Source organism: Oncorhynchus keta, chromosome 26 (genome assembly GCF_023373465.1).
Source record: "Oncorhynchus keta strain PuntledgeMale-10-30-2019 chromosome 26, Oket_V2, whole genome shotgun sequence".
In the NCBI taxonomy this organism is placed as follows: Eukaryota; Metazoa; Chordata; class Actinopteri; order Salmoniformes; family Salmonidae; genus Oncorhynchus; species Oncorhynchus keta.
Genome location: NC_068446.1, coordinates 42,785,514 through 42,809,233, shown reverse-complemented (window position 1 = coordinate 42,809,233; position 23,720 = coordinate 42,785,514). Strand labels below are relative to the sequence as shown.

The 23,720-nt window shown below is 38.4% G+C and overlaps 1 protein-coding gene across 2 annotated transcripts in view; it reads left to right on the top strand.

Moving 5' to 3' along the window:
• The first annotated feature begins 303 nt into the window (after positions 1–303).
• The window catches only part of LOC118372666 (plakophilin-3-like), a 75,943-nt gene continuing 52,526 nt past the window's right edge, over positions 304–23,720 (top strand). For both annotated transcript variants that reach the window (XR_008080950.1, XM_052480962.1), the window contains exon 1: positions 304–749. Coding sequence is in view for 1 of the 2 variants with exons in the window: in XM_052480962.1 (XP_052336922.1) it covers positions 521–749 (229 nt within the window). In the remaining variant the exon portion in view is untranslated. The remainder of the gene's footprint in view (positions 750–23,720) is intronic.

Genomic DNA, 23,720 nt, shown 5'->3' with positions numbered 1-23,720 from the left:
CCCTCTCCCGCTTACTGTTAGTTCCGGCACCTCCCGATTTACAAATGAAGCACATGACCAGTGTGCTAGAAAGTTTCTTTTGATTGGCGATGTTCTGCATTTATCAGAGTGTCATCATGTAGCCTTTTTCAGATGTGTCCATGTAAACATAATGATTAGGGGAATCGTTCTTCTTAGCAAAGCAATAACTACTATATGAATTAACTATCCACAATAATCGCATTATTGTGAGCATGTAACCGTACTCAATGAGAGAGTTTATTTTCCTGTGCCAGGTAGCCTACTCTCCCTCACAGACTCCACCCCGTTGTTATTTCAGCATATACTGTATAGTTCATTACCGAGGGAGCAGTCGTAAGAAAAGTATCTCACACAGGAACGAGCAACTCAACACCGAATACCGACTTTACCGATGACCAAATTCATTATTTCCAGATCAGAAATTGTTTAGACGAGAAACACACATTGCGCTCCCGGTTGGAATCCTTGGAACTTTTAAATTGCCTTCCGAGTTTCGACAATGAGTTTCGGGGCTCAAGATCATGTCTTTCTGTCTGCTTTGCAGCCCAATACCGCCGTCAGTACTTACGCGGTCCCGTCCGAGATCCAACTCGAGGGGAAAGGGGGCAACCTGTCGGATGAGATGACCCGGGCCAAGCGGGTCCAGCAGCAGGTTGCTATGCGGCTCGCCGAGAAAACCTCGACGCTTTCACGAAAGAACGGCTCAGCCACACACTATACCTCCTCAGGTAGGACCTCGCCTCCTATGGCGACATGGTACTCAAATGTACCCTAGACTACCTACTACATTGCTGCGCTCAGAGACAATTTACTGACTTGATTTGATACATAAGCAAACTATTGACAGTGCTCAATCCACCTGTAGCAACTGTCGGTAGAACTGCATTGCAATGTGATACATTTGCCTCATGGCACAACAAACTGCTTAATACTGTTATATAAATATACCTTTCTTTCTTCAAACATGTACATTTACATTTACATTTAAGTCATTTAGCAGACGCTCTTATCCAGAGCGACTTGTATACAAGTCGAATGTATACAACATTGTGTAAAATTATCATAAAGTCTACAAATGTTGAATTACCCACAATCCTCTAAAAACAGGCATGCTGCAAGTTATTGCAAGAACTTAAAATATTATTTAAAATAAAACATATTATTTAAAATACTTAGATTTTGAGCAACATACAGGAGTTGGATTTATTCTTAACTTTTATTGGTTAAATTAAACGAACAAATCATGTAAACATCTTGCATGAATTCTTACTAATTATATAATTTTTTATTCAATTAATTTTAGTCATTTAGCAGATGATGTTATCCAAAGCAACTTAGAGTAGTGAATGTCTACATTCTCTTACTTATTTTCCCCATACTGGTCCCCCTGGGAATGCACAATGCTCTGAGCTATGCGGGACCACTCTAGATTAATTGTTTAGTGTTGTATACAGTGTATAAAAACTACCTGATCCAGTTCTGCCACTCATCTCTCTCTCTCTCCCTCTCTTCTCTCTCCCATTCTCCACCTCCCTTTCTCTATCTATCTCTCTCTCTCTCTCTCTCTCTCTCTCTCTCCACTCCCTTTCTTCTCTTCCCCTCTCCCTCTCCCCACTCTCTCCCATTCTCTACCTCCCTTTCTCTCTCCCCCTATCTCCATCTCTCTCCCCTCTCTTTCTCTCCCACCCCTCTCTCTCTATCTCTCTCTCCACTCCCTTTCTTCTCTCCCCCTCTCCTTCTCCCCCTCTCCCATTCTCTACCTCCCTTTCTCTCTCCCCCTATCTCCATCTCTCTCCCCTCTCTTTCTCTCTCTCCCCTCTCTTTCTCTCTCTCCCCTTTCTCCATCTCTCACCCCTCTCTCCATCTCTCTCCCCTCCCTTTCTCTCTGTCTCCCCTCTCTCCATCTCTCACCTCTCCCTTTCTCTCTCTCCCTCCCCTCTCTCCACCGGCTACCTCAGTCTTTGTATAAGCCTGTATATAATAAAATAAACTATATTTTTTTGTTTTGGGTTATAGCAGTGCTTTACCATGAAGTTTTTATACTATTGAATCTTTAGCTGACAGACTCAAACAAGCATGGCTTTCATAGATCGGTTAGTAGACAATGTCACGAAGCGCGACGCGCGCGCTTCAACGGGGCAGACGGTCTGCGTGTTGTTGTTGTGATTCTGAATGGCCAGATAGCTAGCAACAATGACAAGAACCTGCCATGTGGAGAATAGTAAGTGGCTGGTTTCAGCTAGTTTTATCTTGTTCTTGATACCATGTCTTGTTTTGATGTTTTGACTGTTCTCACACCTTTGCAACCATGGCAACCATAAAATAGCCAGCTAACCATCAACTGCAGCAATGTATTTGAGTGACAACAAGTGCTCATTGTCCAAATGTATGTATGTATTCAATAAACATTTGAGACTAAATAAAGTTGACATGTTGTCAACAATCTAAGCCAAAACCCGTCATTTTTTCCCCACACAAGTCGGTTTTGTTGCTAAACAAACAACCCATCTATGAAATGAACTCACTGCCAGGAGAAAGAGAAAGAGAGAGGAACTGTCGCCAAGGACTAGGTTGAAAGAAATAGCTTCAGTGAAACAAGACCTTGAGTGAGATTGAGATCCAGAAGATTGGGTTACAGGTGTTACTCAGGCTGAGTCTGCTCTAAGATGACCTATGAACTCACAGCTACCCCGAAACAATGAGGACTAGGGTGAAAATAAAGCGCTTCAGTCAGACCTGGTTCAATCAGACTTGTTTCAGTGAGATATGGTTTAGTCAGAATTGGTTCAGTGAGACGTGGTTCAGTCAGACTTGGTTCAGTGAGACTTGGTTCAGTGAGATATGGTTTAGTCAGAATTGGTTCAGTGAGACTTGGTTCAGTCAGACTTGGTTCAGTCAGATTGGTTCAGTGAGACTTGGTTCAGTGAGACTTGGTTCAGTCAGACTTGGTTCAGTGAGACTTGGTTCAGTGAGACTTGGTTCAGTGAGATTGAGTTACAGGTCTGTCTTAGTCCGCTTTAGAGAGGAGAGGGTTTAATGTATATGTAGTTCATGAGAGGTGGAGAGACCAGGTTTCTGTGATTCTTGTCTGCCCAGTCTTGTCAGGGAAATTACATATCAATGGTCTTTCTTTCTGTCAACACAAAGCAGGCTGGGTGTCTAAGTGGTCTTGTTATGTAAGCTCTCTGGGACTGGCAAGGATTAGCTAAACTGTGGTACTCCCTGGATTTTAAGTTAAAAGTTTCCTAAAGTCTTCAGAGTTATCCCAGGTGTTACATTATGGTGTTCAGTAGTCAGTGATGGCCCCAGGCTGCTACCAGGAGAGACTGAAAATTATTTAGATGTAGACAAGGAGCATATTTTCATCAGAATCATTAAGCATAGGCTCCTGAGTGGCGCAGCGGTCTAAGGCACTGCATTGTAGTGCAAGAGGTGTCACTGCAGTCCCTGGTTTGAATCCAGGCTGTATCACATCTGGCTGTGATTGGGAGTCCCATAGGGCGGTGCACCATTGACCCAACGTTGGCTGGGGTGATGATTATAGTTGATTATTGGCCGGGGTGATGATTATAGTTGATTATTGGCCGGGGTGATGATTATAGTTGATTATTGGCCGGGGTGATGATTATAGTTGATTATTGGCCGGGGTGATGATTATAGTTGATTATTGGCCGGGGTGATGATTATAGTTGATTATTGGCCGGGGTGATGATTATAGTTGATTATTGGCCGGGGTGATGATTATAGTTGATTATTGGCCGGGGTGATGATTATAGTTGATTATTGGCCGGGGTGATGATTATAGTTGATTATTGGCCGGGGTGATGATTATAGTTGATTATTGGCTGAGGAAGGCCGTCATTGTAAATGAGAATTTGTTCTTAACTTGCCTAGTTACATAAAGGTGAAATACATTTGTTTAAAAAAATGTGGACTTGTTCATCCGTTTAGAAAATTCCCCAGAACAAGTAGAATAAAGTCGGTCATTTGCAAGCAAGCACCACTGCTGAGGTTTACAGACCTCTTTCAGGACTGTGTTCCCCGATATAATGTAACCAGTTGATATTACGGTTTAAATCAATTGTTCTTGCTTTTTTATTGACTTTAATATACATGTGGCAATTTAGCAACTATGATTTGTTATCTTATAATGGTTATGAGAAATGATACATTATTGTGCACTTTTGACAAAGGCCTATAGATTGATGTGCACGTATATATTTTTCCATTGCAGGCCTTATGTTATAATTTAAAAAAATATTTTTTTCCATTTTGAGTACTCAATTATTCAACCAAAAAATATGTGAGTGCTCGAACAGTTTGAAAATGTCAAATGCCCATACCTAATGTTGACTCACTGATCCAAACCTCGCATGAGGTTTATGGTACATTGCCCTCAGAAAGTATTCACCCCCCCCCCACACACTGTTGTGTTACAGCCTGAATTTAAAATGGATTTAATTTAGATCTTGTGTCACTGATCTACACACAAATACCCCATAATGTCAAAGTGGAATTATGTTTTCAGAAATGTTTACAAATTAATTAAAAATGAAAAGCTGAAATGTCTTGAGTCAATCAGTATTCAACCCCTTTATTATGACAAGCCTAAATACGTTCAGGAGTCACATTTCGTTTAACAAGTCGCATAATAAGTTGCATGGATTCACTCTATGTGAAATAATAATAATGTTTAACATTATTTTTTAAATGACTACCTCATCTCTGTACGCCAGCAGTGAATTTCAACCACAAAGACCAAATCAAATCAAATCAAATTTATTTATATAGCCCTTCGTACATCAGCTGATATCTCAAAGTGCTGTACAGAAACCCAGCCTAAAACCCCAAACAGCAAGCATTGCAGGTGTAGAAGCACGGTGGCTAGGAAAAACTCCCTAGAAAGGCCAAAACCTAGGAAGAAACCTAGAGAGGAACCAGGCTATGTGGGGTGGCCAGTCCTCTTCTGGCTGTGCCGGGTGGAGATTATAACAGAACATGGCCAAGATGTTAAAATGTTCATAAATGACCAGCATGGTCGAATAATAACAAGGCAGAACAGTTGAAACTGGAGCAGCAGCATGGCCAGGTGGACTGGGGACAGCAAGGAGTCATCATGTCAGGTAGTCCTGGGGCACGGTCCTAGGGAGGTTTTCCAACCACAAAGACCAGGGAGGTTTTCCAACCACAAAGACCAGGGAGGTTTTCCAATGTCTCGCAAAGAAGGACAGTTATTGATAGATGGGTAAAGATTTTTTTTAAAGCAAACATTGAATGTCCGTTTGAGCATGGTGAAGTTATTAATTACACTTTGGATGGCGCATCAATACACCCATCCTTCATAACTCAGCTGCCGGAGAGGAAGGAAACCGCTCAGGGATTTCACCATGAGGCCAATGGTGATTTTAAAACATTTACAGTTTAATGGCTGTGATCGGAGAAAACTGAGGATGGATCAACAACATTGTACGTGCTCTACAATACTAACATGAATAACAGAGTGAAAAGGAGGAAGCCTCTACAGAATAAAAATATTCCAAAACACGCATCCTGTTTGCAATAAGGCACTAAAGTAATACTGCAAAACAACATGTCTAAATTAACTTTATGTCCTGAATACAAGGCATTATGTTTGGGGAAAATCCAACACAACACATCACTGAGTACCACTCTACATATTTTTAAGCATGGTGGTGGCTGCATCATGTTATGGGGATGCTTGTCATTGGCAAGAACTAGGGAGTTTTTTTTAGGATAAGAAAAAATGGAATAGAGCTAAGCACAGGCAAAAATCCTGGAGGAAAACCTGGTTCAGTCTGCTTTCCAGCAGACACTGGGAGACAAATTCACCTTTCAGCAGGACAATAACCTAAAGCACAAGACCAAATATACACTGGAGTTATTTACCAAGATGACATTGAATGTTCATGGGTGGCCTAGTTACAGTTTTGACTTAAATTGGCTTGAAGATCTATGGCAAGACTTGAAGAATTTAATCAAGAATAATGTGCAAATATTGTACAATCCAGGTGTGCAAAGCTCTTAGATACACAGAAAAACTCACAGCTGTAATCGCTGACAAAGGTGAATCTAACGTGTATTGAGGGATGTGAATACTTATGTAAATGAGATATTTCTGTTTAATTTTCAATACACTTGCAAAAACATGTTTTCATTTGGTCATTATGGTGTATTGTGTGTGTAGATGGGTGAGGAAAAAAATATATTTAATAAATGTTGAATTCAGGCTGTAACACAACAAATGTTGAATAAGTGTTGTATTCTGTAGGCAGCCAGAGACACATACCTGAGAGGAACAGTACAACATGTCTTCTTCTATCTAGGTCAACTGAGTGCAAACTGAACAAACAAACAGAGTAGCTCTCCCCAATTCATGTTTAAAGCGGGACTACGTTGAAATAGATAAAAGGGTTGCACTTAAACAAATTGCCAACTACACTAACTACAGTGGTAGGCCCGTGCCGTTTAGGATGAGGGAGAAACGATAAAGTGGTTTATGTGCGTGGCCTTATTTCTATTACAACATATTAGATGACTCTTATTCATCTTCCATTCACCCAGCTCTATAAGGTAGTCGTTTTTGGAATTGTTAGCTAGATTGCTTGTTGGTTATTACTGCATTGTCGGAACTAGAAGCACAAGCATTTCGCTACACTCGCATTAACACCTGCTAACCATGTGTATATGACCATTAACATCTGCTAACCATGTGTATATGACCATTAACATCTGCTAACCATGTGTATATGACCATTAACATCTGCTAACCATGTGTATATGACCATTAACATCTGCTAACCATGTGTATATGACCATTAACATCTGCTAACCATGTGTATATGACCATTAACATCTGCTAACCATGTGTATATGACCATTAACACCTGCTAACCATGTGTATATGACCATTAACATCTGCTAACCATGTGTATATGACCATTAACACCTGCTAACCATGTGTATGTGACAAATAACATTTGATTTGATTTGATGTAACAGCGATAGGTTTAGGTTTACTACATGATACTCTAATTTTCCCTTTCCACACATCATGAGGTTGCTACAACCTATTCTATGACTACAAGTTCTATGACGTAGATGCACAGTTCAAGATAAATTTGAGTAATCAAGGTGGCAGACAGTGACACATTCACTACCAACTTGCACACTCTTGCCTGAATCTAGCTGATCTAGGGTGTAATCATTAGTCAACCAGTTGCAAACATGAGTTTCTATTGGACAAATCCAGGTACGTTTATCCTCGTTTCGTTCCATTTGCTTCCGTTTAAGAAATGTTTTTCAACAGAATCAGCGGAATGAATGCACCCCTGATCACACGTAAACACAGTTCACTTTCATAGCAGCCAGATAGTTGTATAATTCCTTCTCGCATCTACTAACTAGCTGCATTCCCTAGCTAAGTAAGTGAAAGTGAAAGTTTAAAACATTTGAAATATCTCTCTCTCTCTTTGTGTTGCTCCTCCATTTTTAATTTTTTTTATTTGTTCTTAACTGTTCATCTATTGTCTTTCTCTCTTTGAGTGAACTACTCACCACATTGTATGCACTGCAGTGCTAGCTGGCTATAGCTTATGCTTTCAGTACTAGATTCATTCTCTGATCCTTTGATTGGGTGGACAACATGTCAGTTCATGCTACAAGAGCTCTGATAGGTTGGAGGACATTCTCCAGAAGTTGTCATAATCACTGTGTAAGTCTATGAAAGGGGGTGAGAACCATGAGCCTCCTAGGATTTGTATTGAGGCCAATGTACCCAGAGGAGGATGGAAGCTAGCTGTCCTCCGGGTACACCATGGTGCTACCCTACAGAGTGCTGTTGAGGCTACTGTAGACCTTCAAGGCAAAACAGGTGTGTTTTAATCAGTTATTTGGTGACGTGAATATATTAAGTATAATTTTATCTAAAAAGGATAACTTTACTAAATATTTCACCATTTTTATTTTGGTGAAATCCACTGAGGTGGATGGTCCTCCCCTTCCTCTACCGACTAACTACAACTTTGAAGGTTTAATGAAGCCTTCCGGATGCTTTGAAGCATGTTCTACTGTTGTAAGGTATTGTATCATAGAGGCTGAATAGCTATCCCAGTTTAGGATAATATTTTAATGCAAGTAGTCTCCTAACCCCACAGCCTTTGTATGAGTAGGCAGTGAAATTAAATGCAGAGTAGCCCAGTAGCCAAGTATCCCTGTAGCCTAGTAGCCTATTGGCCCAGTAGGCTATTACATTTACATTTACATTTAAGTCATTTAGCAGACGCTCTTATCCAGAGCGACTTACAAATTGGTGCATTCACCTTATGACATCCAGTGGAACAGCCACTTTACAATAGTGCATCTAAATCTTTTAAGGGGGGGGGGGGGTGAGAAGGATTACTTATCCTATCCTAGGTATTCCTTAAAGAGGTGGGGTTTCAGGTGTCTCCGGAAGGTGGTGATTGACTCCGCTGTCCTGGCGTCGTGAGGGAGTTTGTTCCACCATTGGGGGCCAGAGCAGCGAACAGTTTTGACTGGGCTGAGCGGGAACTGTACTTCCTCAGTGGTAGGGAGGCGAGCAGGCCAGAGGTGGATGAATGCAGTGCCCTTGTTTGGGTGTAGGGCCTGATCAGAGCCTGGAGGTACTGAGGTGCCGTTCCCCTCACAGCTCCGTAGGCAAGCACCATGGTCTTGTAGCGGATGCGAGCTTCAACTGGAAGCCAGTGGAGAGAGCGGAGGAGCGGGGTGACGTGAGAGAACTTGGGAAGGTTGAACACCAGACGGGCTGCGGCGTTCTGGATGAGTTGTAGGGGTTTAATGGCACAGGCAGGGAGCCCAGCCAACAGTGAGTTGCAGTAATCCAGACGGGAGATGACAAGTGCCTGGATTAGGACCTGCGCCGCTTCCTGTGTGAGGCAGGGTCGTACTCTGCGGATGTTGTAGAGCATGAACCTACAGGAACGGGCCACCGCCTTGATGTTAGTTGAGAACGACAGGGTGTTGTCCAGGATCACGCCAAGGTTCTTAGCGCTCTGGGAGGAGGACACAATGGAGTTGTCAACCGTGATGGCGAGATCATGGAACGGGCAGTCCTTCCCCGGGAGGAAGAGCAGCTCCGTCTTGCCGAGGTTCAGCTTGAGGTGGTGATCCGTCATCCACACTGATATGTCTGCCAGACATGCAGAGATGCGATTCGCCACCTGGTCATCAAATAAATACATACCATAATACAATACTTATCTGTAACATAATTCATAACATTTGATCAATACTACGAAATATCGTGATGTATTGATAACATTGTTAACAGATGATTAACAGTATCATTGATTTGGATAAGAACACAATGAAAATGAAAACGTTTGTAAGCCTGTGGGCCTAGACAGCAGCCTGATCTCTGGAAATAGACTCCCAATTTCAGATGTTTGAAAAGGACGTGGCTATATATCTTCATCCAATGAATCAAATGAATCAAATGAATTAAATGATTAAATGAATCAAATGAATTAAATGATTAAATTAATCAAATGAATTAAATGATTAAATTAATCAAATGATTAAATGAATCAAATGATTAAATGTTTGGCCGGCACTGGGTGTGAATTCATGATGCTGTGGGAGTGGGAGCACATTGCTTAGGTCACTGCACCACCACAGTAGCAAGCCATGAGAATACTCAATGATATTTGATGGTAAGAGTGCATTGTATTTCATTATTTTAGTTATGTTGTTTGTTTTAAGCCTGACCCTAGTGGTTAGAGCATTGGACTAGTAACCGCAAAGGTTGCACAATCAAATCCCCGAGCTGACAGGGTAGAAAATCTGTCGTTCTGGCCCTGAACAAGGCAGTTTAACCCACTGTTCCTAGGCCGTCATTGAAAATAAGAATTTGTTCTTAACTGATCCTAGTTAATAAAGGTAAAACATGTAAAAATTTAAAAAAACAAAGCCCTAAGCTTAACCACTCGGAATTAATGCCTAAACTGTTCATTTTTAAATTCACCTTGTAACCATGTGGAATTAATGCCTAAACTGTTCATTTTTAAATTCACCTTGTAACCATGTGGAATTAACATTACATTTTACATTTACATTTAAGTCATTTAGCAGACGCTCTTATCCAGAGCGACTTACAAATGGGTTAATGCATCAAAGAAACATTGCCTTAATAATGCATTCATACTATGTTGAATTTAGAAGGGAACCTTTGGAACCCTTAATAATGCATTCTAAATGGAACTATGTTGAATTTAGAAGGAATTTAATAATGCATTCTAAAGGGAACTATGTTGAATTTAGAAGGGAACCTTTGGAACCCTTAATAATGCATTCTAAATGGAACTATGTTGAATTTAGAAGGGAACCTTTGGAACCCTTAATAATGCATTCTAAATGGAACTATGTTGAATTTAGAAGGGAACCTTTGGAACCCTTAATAATGCATTCTAAATGGAACTATGTTGAATTTAGAAGGGAACCTTTGGAACCCTTAATAATGCATTCTAAATGGAACTATGTTGAATTTAGAAGGGAACCTTTGGAACCCTTAATAATGCATTCTAAATGGAACTATGTTGAGTTTAGAAGGGAACCTTTGGAACCCTTAATAATGCATTCTAAATGGAACTATGTTGAATTTAGAAGGGAACCTTTGGAACCCTTAATAATGCATTCTAAATGGAACTATGTTGAATTTAGAAGGGAACCTTTGGAACCCTTAATAATGCATTCTAAATGGAACTATGTTGAGTTTAGAAGGGAACCTTTGGAACCCTTAATAATGCATTCTAAATGGAACTATGTTGAATTTAGAAGGGAACCTTTGGAACCCTTAATAATGCATTCTAAATGGAACTATGTTGAATTTAGAAGGGAACCTTTGGAACCCTTAATAATCCATTCTAAATGGAACTATGTTGAGTTTAGAAGGGAACCTTTGGAACCCTTAATAATGCATTCTAAATGGAACTATGTTGAATTTAGAAGGGAACCTTTGGAACCCTTAATAATGCATTCTAAATGGAACTATGTTGAATTTAGAAGGAACCTTTGGAACCCTTAATAATGCATTCTAAATGGAACTATGTTGAATTTAGAAGGGAACCTTAATAATGCATTCTAAATTGGAACCCTTAATAATGCATTCTAAATGGAACGATGTTGAATTTAGAAGGGAACCTTTGGAACCCTTAATAATGCATTCTAAATGGAACTATGTTGAGTTTAGAAGGGAACCTTTGGAACCCTTAATAATGCATTCTAAATGGAACTATGTTGAATTTAGAAGGGAACCTTTGGAACCCTTAATAATGCATTCTAAATGGAACTATGTTGAATTTAGAAGGGAACCTTTGGAACCCTTAATAATGCATTCTAAATGGAACTATGTTGAATTTAGAAGGGAACCTTTGGAACCCTTAATAATGCATTCTAAATGGAACTGTGTTGAATTTAGAAGGGAACCTTTGGAACCCTTAATAATGCATTCTAAATGGAACTATGTTGAATTTAGAAGGGAACCTTTGGAACCCTTAATAATGCATTCTAAATGGAACTATGTTGAATTTAGAAGGGAACCTTTGGAACCCTTAATAATGCATTCTAAATGGAACTGTGTTGAATTTAGAAGGGAACCTTTGGAACCCTTAATAATGCATTCTAAATGGAACTGTGTTGAATTTAGAAGGGAACCTTTGGAACCCTTAATAATGCATTCTAAATGGAACTATGTTGAATTTAGAAGGGAACCTTTGGAACCCTTAATAATGCATTCTAAATGGAACTATGTTGAATTTAGAAGGGAACCTTTGGAACCCTTAATAATGCATTCTAAATGGAACTATGTTGAATTTAGAAGGGAACCTTTGGAACCCTTAATAATGCATTCTAAATGGAACTATGTTGAATTTAGAAGGGAACCTTTGGAACCCTTAATAATGCATTCTAAATGGAACTATGTTGAATTTAGAAGGGAACCTTTGGAACCCTTAATAATGCATTCTAAATGGAACTATGTTGAATTTAGAAGGGAACCTTTGGAACCCTTAATAATGCATTCTAAATGGAACTGTGTTGAATTTAGAAGGGAACCTTTGGAACCCTTAATAATCCATTCTAAATGGAACTATGTTGAATTTAGAAGGGAACCTTTGGAACCCTTAATAATGCATTCTAAATGGAACTATGTTGAATTTAGAAGGGAACCTTTGGAACCCTTAATAATGCATTCTAAATGGAACTGTGTTGAATTTAGAAGGAACCTTTGGAACCCTTAATAATCCATTCTAAATGGAACTATGTTGAATTTAGAAGGGAACCTTTGGAACCCTTAATAATGCATTCTAAATGGAACTATGTTGAATTTAGAAGGGAACCTTTGGAACCCTTAATAATGCATTCTAAATGGAACTGTGTTGAATTTAGAAGGGAACCTTTGGAACCCTAATAATAATGCATTCTAAATGGAACTATGTTGAATTTAGAAGGGAACCTTTGGAACCCTTAATAATGCATTCTAAATGGAACTATGTTGAGTTTAGAAGGGAACCTTTGGAACCCTTAATAATGCATTCTAAATGGAACTATGTTGAATTTAGAAGGGAACCTTTGGAACCCTTAATAATGCATTCTAAATGGCACCATATATATTGCGTTCTAAATGGAACTATGTTGAATTTAGAAGGGAACCTTTGAGATCTTGTTGTAGACTGACCAGGAAAAGGTGCCTGTTGAGTGACAGGTAGTGTTTGCATGTTGTCAGCAGGGTTAGGCCCAAGTCCTTGGGGTGCAGTCTCTTTAATTTTTCCCTCTCACTCTTTCCCTCTTGCTTTCTGGCCTCTCACTCTTTCCCTCTCGCTTTCTGGCCTCTCACTCTTTCCCTCTCGCTTTCTGGCCTCTCACTCTTTCCCTCTCGCTTTCTGGCCTCTCACTCTTTCCCTCTCGCTTTCTGGCCTCTCACTCTTTCCCTCTCGCTTTCTGGCCTCTCACTCTTTCCCTCTCGCTTTCTGGCCTCATTCTCCACCAACCAGTTTGTTGCCTGTTCCCTGAGGCTTTGACTGAGCCAAGTATGAAGCTCACACACCCCTCCCTCCAGCCTACCTGCCTGGGAACACACAAACGCGTGCACACACAAACACCCACAAGTACAGTCTTGTTGTCTTTAACTTTGTACTGTAAAATCAAATCATATCAAATTGAATTAGTCACATGTGCCGAATACAAGAGGTGTAGATCTTACAGTGAAATGCTTACTTACAAGCCCCTAACCAAGAATGCAGTTAAAATACGAATAAGAATAAGAAATAAAAGGAACAAGTAATTAAAGAGCAGCAGTAAAATAACATTAGCGAGACTATATACAGGGGGGGTACCGGTACAGAGTCAATGTGGAGACTATATACAGGGGGTACCGGTACAGAGTCAATGTGGAGACTATATACAGGGGGTACCGGTACAGAGTCAATGTGGAGACTATATACAGGGGGGTACCGGTACAGAGTCAATGTGGAGACTATATACAGGGGGTACCGGTACAGAGTCAATGTGGAGACTATATACAGGGGGTACCGGTACACAGTCAATGTGGAGACTATATACAGGGGGCACCGGTACAGAGTCAATGTGGAGACTATATACAGGGGGTACCGGTACAGAGTCAATGTGGAGACTATATACAGGGGGTACCGGTACAGAGTCAATGTGGAGGCTATATACAGGGGGTACCGGTACAGAGTCAATGTGGAGACTATATACAGGGGGTACCGGTACAGAGTCAATGTGGAGGCTATATACAAGGGGTACCGGTACAGAGTCAATGTGGAGACTATATACAAGGGGTACCGGTACAGAGTCAATGTGGAGACTATACACAGGGGGGGTACCGGTACAGAGTCCATGTGGAGGCTATATACAGGGGGGGTACCGGTACAGAGTCAATGTGTGGGGGCACCGTTTAGTCGAGGTAATTGAGGTAATATGTACATGTAGGTAGTTATTAAAGTGACTATGCATAGATGATAACAACAGAGAGTAGCAGCAGCAAAAAGAGGGGGGAGTGGGCGATGCAAATAGTCTGGTGGCCATTTGATTAGATGTTCAGGAGTCTTATGGCTTGTGGGTAGAAGCTGTTTAGAAGCCTCTTGGATCTAGACTTGGTACTCTGGTACAGCTTACCGTGCGGCAGCAGAGAGAACAGTCTATGACTAGGGTGGCTGGAGTCTTTGACAATTTTTAGGGCCTTCCTCTGACACCGCCTGGTATAGAGGTCCTGGATGGCAGGAAGCTTGGCCCCAGTGATGTACTGGGCCGTACGCACTACCCTCTGTAGTGCCTTGCGGTCGGAGGCCGAGCAGTTGCCGTACCAGGCAGTGATGCAACCAGTCTGCTCTTCATGGTGCAGCTGTAGAACCTTTTGAGGATCTGAGGAAGCATGCCAAATCTTTTCAGTCTCCTGAGGGGGAATAGGCTTTGTCGCACCCTCTTCACGACTGTCTTGGTGTGCTTGGACCATGAAAGTTTGTTGGTGATGTGGACACAAAGGAAATTGAAGTTCTCAACCTGCTCCACTACAGCCCCGTCGATGAGAATGGGGACGTGCTCGGTCCTCCTTTTCCTATAGTCCACAATCATCTCCTTTGTCTTACTCAGGTAGAGGGAGAGGTTGTCCTGGCACCACACGGCCAAGTCTCTGACCTCCTCCCTATAGGCTGTCTCGTTGTTGTCGGTGATCAGGCCTACCACTGTTGTGTCATCGGCAAACTTAATGACGGTTTTGAAGTCGTGCCTGGCCTTGCAGTCATGAGTGAACATGGAGTACAGGAGGGGACTGAGCACGCACCCCTGAGGGGCTCCAGTGTTGAGGATCAACATGGCAGATGTGTTGTTACCTAACCTCACCACCTGGGGGTGGCCCGTCAGGAAGTCCAGGATCCAGTTGCAGAGGGAGGTGTTTAGTGCCAGGGTCCTTAGCTTAGTTATGAGCTTTGAGGGCACTAGGGTGTTGAACGCTGAGCTGTAGTCAATGAATAACATTCACACATAGGTGTTTCTTTTGTGCCGGTGGGAAAGGGCAGTGTGGAGAGCAATAGAGATTGCATCATCTGTGGATCTGTTGGGGCTGTATGCAAATTTGAGTGGGTCTAGGGTTTCTGTGATAATGGTATTGATATGAGCCATGACCAGCCTTTCAAAGCACTTCATAGCTACAGACGTCAGTGCTATGGGTCGGTAGTCATTTAGGCAGGTTACCTTAGTGTTCTTTGGGCACAGGGACAATGGTGGTCTGCTTAAAACACAGACCACCATAGGGTTCAATTCTCGGGCCGACTCTTTTCTCTGTATATATCAATGATGTTGGTCTTGCTGCTGGTGATTCCCTGATCCACCTCTACGCAGACGACACCATTCTATATATTTTCGGCCCGTCATTGGACACTGTGCTATCTAACCTCCAAACGAGCTTCAATGCCATACAACACTCCTTCCGTGGCCTCCAACTGCTCTTAAACGCTAGTAAAACCAAATGCATGCTTTTCAACCGATCGCTGCCTGCACCCACATGCCCGACTAGCATCACCACACTGGATGGTTCCGACCTTGAATATGTGGACACCTATAAGTACCTAGGTGTCTGGCTAGACTGCAAACTCTCCTTCCAGACCCATATCAAACATCTTCAATCGAAAATCAAATCAAGAGTCGGCTTTCTATTCCGCAACAAAGCCTCCTTCACTCACGCTGCCAAGCTTACCCTAGTAAAACTGACTATCCTACCGATCCTCGACTTCGGCGATGTCATCTACAAAATGGCTTCCAACACTCTACTCAGCAAACTGGATGCAGTTTATCACAGTGCCATCCGTTTTGTCACTAAAGCACCTTATACTACCCACCACTGCGACTTGTATGCTCTAGTCGGCTGGCCCTCGCTACATATTCGTCGCCAGACCCACTGGCTCCAGGTCATCTACAAGGCCATGCTAGGTAAAGCTCCGCCTTATCTCAGTTCACTGGTCACGATGGGAACACCCATCCGTAGCACGCGCTCCAGCAGGTGTATCTCACTGATCATCCCTAAAGCCAACACCTCATTCGGCCGCCTTTCGTTCCAGTACTCTGCTGCCTGTGACTGGAACGAATTGCAAAAATCGCTGAAGTTGGAGACTTTTATCTCCCTCACCAACTTCAAACATCAGCTATCTGAGCAGCTAACCGATCGCTGCAGCTGTACATAATCTATTGGTAAATAGCCCACCCATTTTCACCTACCTCATCCCCACAGTTTTTATTTATTTACTTTTCTGCTCTTTTGCACACCAATATCTCTACCTGTACATGATCATCTGATCATTTATCACTCCAGTGTTAATCTGCAATATTGTAATTATTCGCCTACCTCCTCATGCCTTTTGCACACATTGTATATAGACTCCCCTTTTTTTCTACTGTGTTATTGACTTGTTAATTGTTTACTCCATGTGTAACTCTGTGTTGTCTGCTCACACTGCTATGCTTTATCTTGGCCAGGTCGCAGTTGCAAATGAGAACTTGTTCTCAACTAGCCTACCTGGTTAAATAAAGGTGAAATAAATAAAATAAATAAATAAAAAAACACGTTGGGAGAGGTTGAAAATGTCAGTGAAGACTAACAGTAACAGTTTACGTCCTTGTAATCCGTCTGGCCCTGCGGCCTTGTGTATGTTGATCTGTTTTAAGGTTTTACTCACATCGGCTGCGGAGAGTGTGATCACACAGTCGTAGAGAGAGAGACTTCCTATTAACTTCCTGTGTAGAGAGAGAGACTTCCTATTAACTTCCAGTGTAGAGAGAGAGACTTCCTATTAACTTCCAGTGTAGAGAGAGAGACTTCCTATTAACTTCCTGTGTAGAGAGAGAAACTTCCTATTAACTCCCTGTGTAGTGAGAGAGACTTCCTATTAACTCCCTGTGTAGTGAGATAGAGACTTCCTATTAACTTCCTGTGTAGAGAGAGAGACTTCCTATTAACTTCCAGTGTAGAGAGAGAGACTTCCTATTAACTTCCAGTGTAGAGAGAGAGAGACTTCCTATTAACTTCCTGTGTAGAGAGAGAGACTTCCTATTAACTTCCTGTGTAGAGAGAGAGACTTCCTATTAACTTCCTGTGTAGAGAGAGAGACTTCCTATTAACTTCCTGTGTAGAGAGAGAGAGACTTCCTATTAACTTTCTGTGTAGAGAGAGACTTCCTATTAACTTCCTGTGTGTAGAGAGAGACTTCCTATTAACTTCCTGTGTAGAGAGAGACTTCCTATTAACTTCCTGTGTAGAGAGAGAGACTTCCTATTAACTCCTGTGTAGTGAGATAGAGACTTCCTATTAACTTCCTGCGTAGAGAGAGACTTCCTATTAACTTCCAGTGTAGAGAGAGAGAGACTTCCTATTAACTTCCTGTGTAGAGAGAGAGACTTCCTATTAACTTCCTGTGTAGAGAGAGAGACTTCCTATTAACTTCCTGTGTAGAGAGAGAGAGACTTCCTATTAACTTTCTGTGTAGAGAGAGACTTCCTATTAACTTCCTGTGTAGAGGGAGAGAGACTTCCTATTAACTTCCAGTGTAGTGAGAGAGACTCCCTATTAACTTCCTGTGTAGAGAGAGACTTCCTATTAACTTCCTGTGTAGAGAGAGAGAGACTTCCTATTAACTTTCTGTGTAGAGAGAGACTTCCTATTAACTTCCTGTGTAGAGAGAGAGAGACTTCCTATTAACTTTCTGTGTAGAGAGAGAGACTCCCTATTAAATTCCTGTGTAGAGAGAGACTCCCTATTAACTTCCTGTGTAGAGAGAGACTTCCTATTAACTTCCTGTGTAGAGAGAGAGAGACTTCCTATTAACTTCCTGTGTAGAGAGAGACTTCCTATTAACTTCCAGTGTAGAGAGAGCGAGATAGAGACTTCCTATTAACTTCCTGTGTAGAGAGAGAGACTTCCTATTAACTTCCTGTGTAGTGAGAGAGAGACTTCCTATTAACTTCCTGTGTAGTGAGAGAGAGACTTCCTATTAACTTCCTGTGTAGTGAGAGAGAGACTTCCTATTAACTTCCTGTGTAGTGAGAGAGAGACTTCCTATTAACTTCCTGTGTAGTGAGAGAGAGACTTCCTATTAACTTCCTGTGTAGTGAGAGAGAGACTTCCTATTAACTTCCTGTGTAGTGAGAGAGAGACTTCCTATTAACTTCCTGTGTAGTGAGAGAGAGACTTCCTATTAACTTCCTGTGTAGTGAGAGAGAGACTTCCTATTAACTTCCTGTGTAGTGAGAGAGATACTTCCTATTAACTTCCTGTGTAGAGAGACTATCACTGTGGTACGTTAATACAGGACAGATTTCTACCTGCTTGAACACCAATAACTCAGGTAATCGATAGAACATCAACTCTGAGATGCACAAAAACAATATAACATCGAAAAATGGGTGAATATTTACTTCAGTTAATACCTAAACTTACCATCAACAACTGTGGACAGGGATGGTGGATTGGTGTAAACGGTGCGATCCGGGTCTGAGGCTCGCGGGTTCAATCCCAGTTTTAGGCACTAGCTTGGATTCAGAAGTCAATTTCACCATTTTCTGTGAGATCTTGTTAAATTTTTGTTCACAACAGGTAAATGAATGTTCTGTTACGGCCAGCCTATGGCCATGACTCCCCTTTAATCTAAGCAGTCATGTCACAGCATGTGAAAAATGTACATGAAATCACATAGTTCTTTCTGCAGAGCTCCCTCCAACAATATGAAATCACATAGTTCTTTCTGCAGAGCTCCCTCCAACAATATGAAATCACATAGTTCTTTCTGCAGAGCTCCCTCCAACAATATGAAATCACATAGTTCTTTCTGCAGAGCTCCCTCCAACAATATGAAATCACATAGTTCTTTCTGCAGAGCTCCCTCCAACAATATGAAATCACATAGTTCTTTCTGCAGAGCTCCCTCCAACAATATGAAATCACATAGTTCTTTCTGCAGAGCTCCCTCCAACAATATGTATGTTATAGAACAACAACAATATGAAATCACATAGTTCTTTCTGCAGAGCTCCCTCCAACAATATGAAATCACATAGTTCTTTCTGCAGAGCTCCCTCCCTGGTTCTCACAAACATATTCCATATTTCCTCAGGACAGGATGTAATACCAGTCTATATATGAAGCGTTTATTTCCTAAACTCTATATCCACCATTTTGTTTTTTCATTTGTTTTTTTCTGTTAGAAGCGATTGCTTATTTGTATTTATTTATTTGTATTTGACCTTTATTAAACTAGGCAAGACAGTATGGGGACATTCATGTGTGTGTAAATGTTACTGTTCTCAGATTTGTTAAATTCATAGAATTTATGTGTATAAAAATGTTTTTTTTGTTCTTGCAAAAATGCTATATATCGTTTGTATCCTGTATATTAGACTGTGATATATGGTTGTCTCACCTAGATATCTTAAGATCAATGCACTAACTGTAAGGCACTCTGGGTAAGAGCATCTGCTAAATTAGAAATGTCAAATGTAAATGTTTTACATACATATCTCATATTAATGTATTGAATTATTATTCTTAGATGTTTTTATAATCATTTTGATGTCACAAATGTATCATTTGTATAGTTCTTTATTAAAAAGGTATTTTTTTATTTTATTTTTTACATTTGACTGTAAAACCCAGCAGTATTTTATTTATTTATTTATTATTTATCTTACAGTGAGGCGGAGATACGGATTACGTGTCTTTCTGAAATGAAACCATCAAGTGACAGATTTTAAAAAACAAACAATAACAAGTGAACAACAACAATATGTATGTTATAGAACAACAACAACAACAACAACAATATGTATGTTATAGAACAACAACAACAACAACAACAATATGTATGTTATAGAACAACAACAACTACAACAACAACAATATGTATGTTATAGAACAACAACAACAACAACAACAATATGTATGTTATAGAACAACAACAACAACAATATGTATGTTATACAACAACAACAACAACAACAACAATATGTATGTTATAGAACAACAACAATATGTATGTTATACAACAACAACAACAACAATATGTATGTTATAGAACAACAACAACAACAATATTTATGTTATAGAACAACAACAATATGTATGTTATAGAACAACAACAACAATATGTATGTTATAGAACAACAACAACAATATGTATGTTATAGAACAACAACAACAATATGTATGTTATAGAACAACAACAATATGTATGTTATAGAACAACAACAACAACAATATGTATGTTATAGAACAACAACAACAACAATATGTATGTTATAGAACAACAACAACAACAATATGTATGTTATAGAACAACAACAACAACAATATGTATGTTATAGAACAACAACAACAACAATATGTATGTTATAGAACAACAACAACAACAATATGTATGTTATAGAACAACAACAACAATATGTATGTTATAGAACAACAACAATATGTATGTTATAGAACAATAACAATATGTATGTTATAGAACAACAACAACATGTATGTTATAGAACAACAACAATATGTATGTTATAGAACAACAATAACAATATGTATGTTATAGAACAACAACAACAATATGTATGTTATAGAACAATAACAATATGTATGTTATAGAACAACAACAATATGTATGTTATAGAACAACAACAACAACAATATGTATGTTATAGAACAACAACAACAACAATATGTATGTTATAGAACAACAACAATATGTATGTTATAGAACAACAACAATATGTATGTTATAGAACAACAACAACAACAATATGTATGTTATAGAACAACAACAACAACAATATGTATGTTATAGAACAACAACAATATGTATGTTATAGAACAACAACAACAACAATATGTATGTTATAGAACAACAACAATATGTATGTTATAGAACAACAACAACAATATGTATGTTATAGAACAACAACAACAATATGTATGTTATAGAACAACAACAATAACACTATGTATGTTATAGAACAACAACAACAATATGTATGTTATAGAACAACAACAACAACAATATGTATGTTATAGAACAACAACAACAATATGTATGTTATAGAACAACAACAACAATATGTATGTTATAGAACAACAACAATATGTATGTTATAGAACAACAACAACAATATGTATGTTATAGAACAACAACAACAACAATATGTATGTTATAGAACAACAACAACAACAATATGTATGTTATAGAACAACAACAACAATATGTATGTTATAGAACAACAACAACAACAATATGTATGTTATAGAACAACAACAACAACAATATGTATGTTATAGAACAACAACAACAATATGTATGTTATAGAACAACAACAACAATATGTATGTTATAGAACAACAACAACAATATGTATGTTATAGAACAACAACAATATGTATGTTATAGAACAACAACAACAATATGTATGTTATAGAACAACAACAACAATATGTATGTTATAGAACAACAACAACAACAATATGTATGTTATAGAACAACAACAACAACAATATGTATGTTATAGAACAACAACAACAACAATATGTATGTTATAGAACAACAACAACAACAATATGTATGTTATAGAACAACAACAACAATATGTATGTTATAGAACAACAACAACAATATGTATGTTATAGAACAACAACAACAATATGTATGTTATAGAACAACAACAACAATATGTATGTTATAGAACAACAACAACAACAATATGTATGTTATAGAACAACAACAACAACAATATGTATGTTATAGAACAACAACAACAACAATATGTATGTTATAGAACAACAACAACAATATGTATGTTATAGAACAACAACAACAACAATATGTATGTTATAGAACAACAACAACAACAATATGTATGTTATAGAACAACAACAACAACAATATGTATGTTATAGAACAACAACAACAACAATATGTATGTTATAGAACAACAACAACAACAATATGTATGTTATAGAACAACAACAACAATATGTATGTTATAGAACAACAACAACAACAATATGTATGTTATAGAACAACAACAACAACAATATGTATGTTATAGAACAACAACAACAACAATATGTATGTTATAGAACAATAACAACAACAATATGTATGTTATAGAACAATAACAACAACAATATGTATGTTATAGAACAACAACAACAACAATATGTATGTTATACAACAACAACAACAATATGTATGTTATAGAACAACAACAACAATATGTATGTTATAGAACAACAACAATAATATGTATGTTATAGAACAACAACAACAATATGTATGTTATAGAACAACAACAACAATATGTATGTTATAGAACAACAACAACAATATGTATGTTATAGAACAACAACAACAATATGTATGTTATAGAACAACAACAACAATATGTATGTTATAGAACAACAACAACAATATGTATGTTATAGAACAACAACAACAATATGTATGTTATAGAACAACAACAACAATATGTATGTTATAGAACAACAACAACAATATGTATGTTATAGAACAACAACAACAATATGTATGTTATAGAACAACAACAACAATATGTATGTTATAGAACAACAACAACAATATGTATGTTATAGAACAACAACAACAATATGTATGTTATAGAACAACAACAACAATATGTATGTTATAGAACAACAACAACAATATGTATGTTATAGAACAACAACAACAATATGTATGTTATAGAACAACAACAACAATATGTATGTTATAGAACAACAACAACAATATGTATGTTATAGAACAACAACAACAACAATATGTATGTTATAGAACAACAACAACAACAATATGTATGTTATAGAACAACAACAACAACAATATGTATGTTATAGAACAACAACAACAACAATATGTATGTTATAGAACAACAACAACAACAATATGTATGTTATAGAACAACAACAACAACAATATGTATGTTATAGAACAACAACAACAACAATATGTATGTTATAGAACAACAACAACAACAATATGTATGTTATAGAACAACAACAACAACAATATGTATGTTATAGAACAACAACAACAACAACAACAATATGTATGTTATAGAACAACAACAACAACAATATGTATGTTATAGAACAACAACAACAACAATATGTATGTTATAGAACAACAACAACAACAATATGTATGTTATAGAACAACAACAACAACAATATGTATGTTATAGAACAACAACAACAATATGTATGTTATAGAACAACAACAACAATATGTATGTTATAGAACAACAACAACAATATGTATGTTATAGAACAACAACAACAATATGTATGTTATAGAACAACAACAACAACAATATGTATGTTATAGAACAACAACAACAACAATATGTATGTTATAGAACAACAACAACAACAATATGTATGTTATAGAACAACAACAACAACAATATGTATGTTATAGAACAACAAAAACAATATGTATGTTATAGAACAACAACAACAATATGTATGTTATAGAACAATAACAACAATATGTATGTTATAGAACAATAACAACAATATGTATGTTATAGAACAACAACAACAATATGTATGTTATAGAACAACAACAACAATATGTATGTTATAG